The sequence below is a fragment of the Curcuma longa genome, chromosome 13 (genome assembly GCF_044706935.1).
Source record: "Curcuma longa cultivar G26 ecotype Majalengka, Jawa Barat chromosome 13, ITB_CL_G26_1.1, whole genome shotgun sequence".
Classification (NCBI taxonomy): domain Eukaryota; kingdom Viridiplantae; phylum Streptophyta; class Magnoliopsida; order Zingiberales; family Zingiberaceae; genus Curcuma; species Curcuma longa.
The window spans coordinates 6,481,725-6,487,659 of NC_133873.1; the positions used below are offsets into that span (position 1 = coordinate 6,481,725).

General features: G+C 40.0%; 1 protein-coding gene across 1 annotated transcript; it reads right to left on the bottom strand.

Annotated features, from left to right (window-relative positions):
* Window positions 1-205: 205 nt before the first annotated feature.
* LOC141844420 (eukaryotic translation initiation factor 4B3-like) lies at window positions 206-5,626 on the bottom strand. The gene is made up of 2 exons (XM_074732479.1): window positions 4,376-5,626; window positions 206-520 (listed from the first exon to the last, which is right to left on the bottom strand). Exons 1-2 carry the CDS (start codon window positions 5,575-5,577, stop codon window positions 490-492), a joined length of 1,233 nt encoding a protein of 410 aa, XP_074588580.1. The 5' UTR covers window positions 5,578-5,626; the 3' UTR covers window positions 206-489.
* Between the last annotated feature and the right edge of the window lie 309 nt (window positions 5,627-5,935).

The window sequence follows — 5,935 nt, forward strand, 5'->3', positions numbered from 1 at the left end:
AAGAACTAAACCAAAATTCTAATGCAAAAGTTGAATCATGACAAAGTAAACGAAATAGTCCTCAATCCAAAAGCTTCTAGCTGCAATACATTTCAAATGAACTCCATTCGAGCCGAAATACATTTCAGTTAAACTAAATTCACGACATCATCCTTATTGCAAATGTCAATATTGTACTGCAATTCAAAATTAAACAAAGTTGGCATTGTCAAAATTATGTCAACATAATAGCAATAAATAGAAAGCAAAATTCCTCCTAAATATGGAGTCTAGAGAACATACAGAAACAGAAAATGTTGGTGTATGTTGTCGATGATTACTCCGTTACAATCAATAAAGTACTAAGAAACTCAACTAGAAAAGAGAAGAAAAGAAAAAAATAACTTTGCCTTGTGAAACTTTCGACCACAGTTCGTTTTCAAAGACCAAAAATGAGATAGCCCCTCGTATGATTCTAACCTCGCAAAGCCAATGTGTGAAATTCATTTTTCAATTGTCACTGTTATCCTCCTTGCCTTCCCTGCAAAGAATGATCAATAGATATATATGTGTGTGATTGAACAAAGTATAGAGACACTTTAAAAATGGAATTTTAAGCCACTGATATAACAAAAGTGCATATTAGCATATATGCTAGGTGCAATGGCCAACGCACAAGACAAGTAGCTAAACTACGATCCCCTAGATAAACCTCAATTAACAGTAGTTATAATATGAATAAAAAATCAACCAGAAAACGGATAGAAGGAGGCTGAAATTGAATCCACAATACTGGAGTAGCAACTGATTGATCAGCACAATCCAAGGGGCTTCACGAGATGCATGCCTACTGGCAAACATGACAAAGGTTGTGCAGTAGAACATTTATTAGAGTAGAGATTTCTAGAATGACTAAATTTTGCAAATCTGAATTGTTTTAGCCAAATGGAACACATATTCTTTGGAAATAACATAATTGAAATGCATAACATTGATGTTTAGGGATTAAATATATTTCCTTGTCTTGGTGTTAGATACTGTATGTGAACCATAGGCTTGTCAAAGGACTCAAAAGGGAGTCTCCACTCAAAGAAGACTGAGAAGCTTGTTCAATCCCAAATGAAGAAACAGGAAGATGAATGAATAAGAGAGGTGGTGGGAATGTTTCACAATACTGTTTAGCACATTGTCATATCTAAAACATAAATACAAGTATACAGTAGTGTATGCACAAAATATAGTTACAGATAACGTTAAATTCAACACATTGAAATCTACTGATAAATTATAACTTAATATGAGACTACAAATAATTGAAATAATAAAGTTACAAATAAATAAAATAATTACTACAACCAACTTAAGCAGCCAATTGCTTGGATAATATCTTTGATGAAGGTCAGGTGCCCTTCTTCCTCTTGATGCATAGGAAGAATGTTGCTACAACTAGTTTCAAGTCAATGTTCATAAATTTTCTATGTTAATGGCCTTGGTGAGATATTTCAATCAATGAGCCTGAATCTCTACCTGTGACATTTGAGGAAGGTCACAGATGAACAATTCAACTTTTTTAGCAAATCATTCTGTGCTAGAGTTTCAACTTCCAGTTGGAATGCTACAATTTTAGTATCGTGGTTTGCCAACATTCAGCACACTTCAGAGTGTTCCAAAATCAACTCAAATGAATTTGAATATTAAATATTCACTACTTAGCTTATTTAGCTCTAAACATAAATCTATAATTATAATTACAAGGTCAATTGAGTTAAGATCTTACTAAATACAAAAAAAGCATCACCAATAGTAGTTGCACCTTCCTACTACCAAAATAAGTATTGTGCATCAAATGAGAGCATTAATTTGCATAGCATCCTATTGAGATCAATCTAAAAAAAAATTAAGATATTAAATAATACTTCCAAGACATCTCAAATTGGAATTGATTTCTCCATATGTCCATAAATATATCTCAATTAACCATTGAAAGTTGGACTTAGATTGGTACAAATTAAATTGGAATAGGTATGGACTTGCATCAATTTACTCTTTGCTACTTTCTAATGCTTTAATTGTTCCATCTTCTCTTTCCTTCTCTTTTTAGTGTTCCATCTCTTCCTCGTGATCAACAATTGGAACTGAAAAATGAATCATAGGAAGAGAATCTTATCTACCATCCATCTAATCTGGCAACCAATGGTGCTTCTCCTCTCCCCCCACCCCCACCCTCCTTTTTTTTAGGCCTTGTGTATTACAAAGGAAGGAAATAGCTAGGGAAAGAAAAAGGCTAGGAAAACATCTAACAAGAAAAAGATTGAGAACTATTTTTCACCGAACCAATACTGATTGGCCCTAGAAACCATGCATTTTAGTACGTGCAACAACCTAGACAAGTCGTATCTCGATTCATCAAAACCGTGTCAACATGAACAATATAATATTTATGCTGACATGATATTCATATCAATCAGCAACAGAAACAAAGTTTGGGACGAGCTGACAGATATTGATTGACCCCAAAAACCATGCTGTTTAGTATATGTAACATACTCCCATGAAGCAATCTTCCAAATTGTCATTGATAGTAGGTGGCAAGTATCTTCTAGGTGCTAGTTCCCACAAAGTCAGAATCACATACAGAAGTTGAGGTTGCATACTCAGAATCATATCATGTTAGCCTCAATCGATCATGTGTGTTCTTCCAAACAGTTATTCTGAACATTTATACATGTGATCAATAGGAAATCTTAGTCAACAGAAGTCTTGGTGTCAAACATGATTGCAAAGAGGAAAACAAAAAAGAGTTCAAGTATCAGAAAAAAGCATTGTATTATCCCCTCATCTACAGATGCTCAACAAGGCACTCGAACACAATACATAGATAAGGTGCTATATCATCATCATAATCAGGATTGTCTTGCCATGTAGCTCAACACATTGATATTATGAGCTATACCATTGTCATACTATTAGCCCCTACCAAATCTTTTCATTGATGTAAAACAGACTGTACCTTATACTGATCAAAAGTTAACAGATTTAGAAGTAACAAAGCGCTTCTAGGTTAACCCCAATCAGTTGCTAAGCTTTTACATTGAATGATATCTAGAGCATTAATACATAAATGGTGTATCCTAGGCCTTTGAGATTGCTGATTGCCAATGAAATCTTTAAAATAGTATTACAACAACTCAAAAGTGCAAGTCCTTGTCGCACTGCAAAAACCCAACTCCTTGATTGCTCTAAAATGACTTACTGGCGCACAGACATTAATTATGTGTACATGCACATTCTCTTTCAGATTCATGTGCATGCCGATTTATAACTTCTCTCACAACCAAGTGATTATTGTACAGTTAATACCAGAAATAAGAACTAACAAAATATTTGTAAGACCTTGAGGATTAATGGAAACACAATAAAAAACCTGAACAGGTCTTTTACACCTATCAAGTGGTTGTGCAAAATCAAGAAAATCATATTTTTTTGTTAAAAAAAACAGAGATAAATAATGAAACTAGATAAAGCCACACCATTTCCTAGCCCTATGAGTTGTTTTGAGAAGAAAATTGAGGACTCATACCATTTGCATGTGTTCAGAGGAGGAAAAACACTTAAGAGGCATCTTGATTCAAATCTTCTAAGGTTTCTTTTGGGTGTAATCAAACACTGTTTTCACATATGAAAAAGCAACATAATTTGATATAGATGTGCAGAATACCTTTTTTCTTGTATAGCTGGTTGGATCCTATATTATGTGCATTCCACATATGGGTGGCACAAATACAGGACAAACATGTACAAACTGATAATAATTTCATGGGTTAATTGCTAAATCTATCCTGAATTTTTATCATCCTGCTTTAGGTTTTTTTTACTTGGCTAAATTGTCATTAGGCCTTCAACTATGAACGAAAATATTAATTAAAACTCTTTCTCAAAATTTTCTCTTCTGCTCCCAGACACATGCAAGAACATATGAGTTTTCTAATTAAAAAGAAGCCATCAAGTATAGATTGATAAGCATAACTACAATAAGAAGAAAGATAAAAACTTAAGTATAGATTGATAAGCATAACTACAATAAGAAGAAAGATAAAAACTTATACCCTAAGCAAATACAAGTATTTCAGTGATTTCAAGTGTTTGGATCAGTTTTTAATCTTGTTGCTGGGTCCTGTGTAGATCTCAATCTCCATTGCCCATGCTTTATAATGTAAAAGTGCATGTTGCAGCACTGCAATAGTTTCTAGAATAAACTACTAGGATCTAATAAAATTTCAAGGTTTATCTCATCACAGGCTAACTAAATCAAAGGAATTACCAGAAAAGAGTAATCATTATAATGGAAAAGGCATCATATCCAAACAGCATGGCAAATAAGAGTAAAAGATCAGACCTTGCAGGAGAAGAATCAGCTGCATCCGGTTTCCTCCATGCCCTATCTGAGCGGCTCTCTGGCGATCGTCGAGTGTCATTTGTTGCTCCAAATCCCTTTCTTCCAATTGAAGAACTTTCAGAGGGAACATCCCGGATCTTCATGGTTTCCAGTTGCTCTTCAATCTTCTTCCAATCCTGTCCCTTCTCAGCTAACACTTCTTCTCGTGGGCGAGCTTCTCCAAAGGGATTGGAACCTTTGCCCCTCTTTTCCATTGGCCGCTTATCCTGCTCCCCTTGAACTTGTTGTTCCGTGTTTCCATCGGGCAGAGGCGATGAACGGGGCTGCAGCACAAGCCTACGCCTTTCCCCACTGCTTCTTTCAGTTTCCCTCTTCCATGTACCTGGATCCGTGACGAAATCCTTCTTCCTGCCCCATGTTTCGGAATCGGCTCCAGCACCAACAGATCCCTCCTTGCTGAGCATGTCAAAACCACCCCTCCTCTCTTTGGGCGCATCAAATCCGCCGCGGCTGCCAATCCTCCGGGCCTCCACCGGAGGTGCAACGCTCTTCATCGAGATCCAGCTATCCGATTCGTCCGCCCTGGACTGCGAGTCAAAGAAACCTCCCGGGCCACCCCTCTCCCTCCTCTCGGGCACTACGGATTTCTTCGCCGCTCCCCAGTCATCGATCTCGTCAGCACGCGACGGCCCAAGATCCCTGTCCGATCCACCTCCAGATCCGCCGAATCCGCCCTTCCCCGGCTCGTCGGATCCCCTAGACGAACCCCAGCGGGTGGGGTTGGGATCCTCCCCCGAGACAGCACGGCTACGGGCACCGCCGCTGCCGTATGATGAGTATCCGAAACCCCGGGTGGAAGCGCGCTCAAGCTCCTCCGCGGAGCGCTCGCGCGGGCCGGTAGGGAGGAGGATGAGCTCGTCAGGCGTGAGGCCCTTGGACGAAGAGGAGGCTGCGGAGCGGCCGCCAGTGCCGCGAGTGACGGGCTTTCCGGTAGCAAACTCCGCAAAGGAGATGGGCTGCGCCTTCTTCTTCTTGGAGGTCTTGGAGGAGGCGGCAGCAGCGAGGGAGGGAAACTCCTGCTGCGGTTGCTGCTGCAGCAGCGACGCATCGGCGTCATCCTCCCTGGCCATTGAAGCCTCCTGCTCCTCGGCGTCCAACGCCCACGCGCCCGGTTTCGCCCACGCCGAGACGGAAGACGCCATGGATCTTCTCTCTGTTCACGGAGTAACGAAGCGGGCGATTTGTGGACGACGGTAGGCGTTCCACGGGCTTATATACAAAGCCTATTTAAAGCAAGTTTGGAGTCGGATTCAGTGCCTCATTCCATTTACTAAATCACCTTGACGCCCAATAGCAGATCAGATCGGTGTGGATCCCACCTTTGTAAACGCTAACCATGGGATCTTTGCGAGTGCGCTGTCCCAGGACAGATACGGATGCTTTCGCAGTAGGGTGTAAGCGGGGAGGGCGTCAGGGCAGAAAAGGCATCGGATTCGGAGCGGAAAGGAGTCGGATCGGATTCCAAAAGAAGGTGGGAATATTGAAAGGGATTTATTCGAA

Excerpts from the sequence above, each read along its gene's own strand:
- LOC141844420 (XM_074732479.1), bottom strand. The coding sequence starts at position 5,577 with ATGGCGTCTTCCGTCTCGGCGTGGGCGAAACCGGGCGCGTGGGCGTTG. Across the intron at positions 521-4,375 it reads GCTGATTCTTCTCCTGCAAG|GGAAGGCAAGGAGGATAACA; the intron begins GTCTGATCTTTT and ends CATTCTTTGCAG.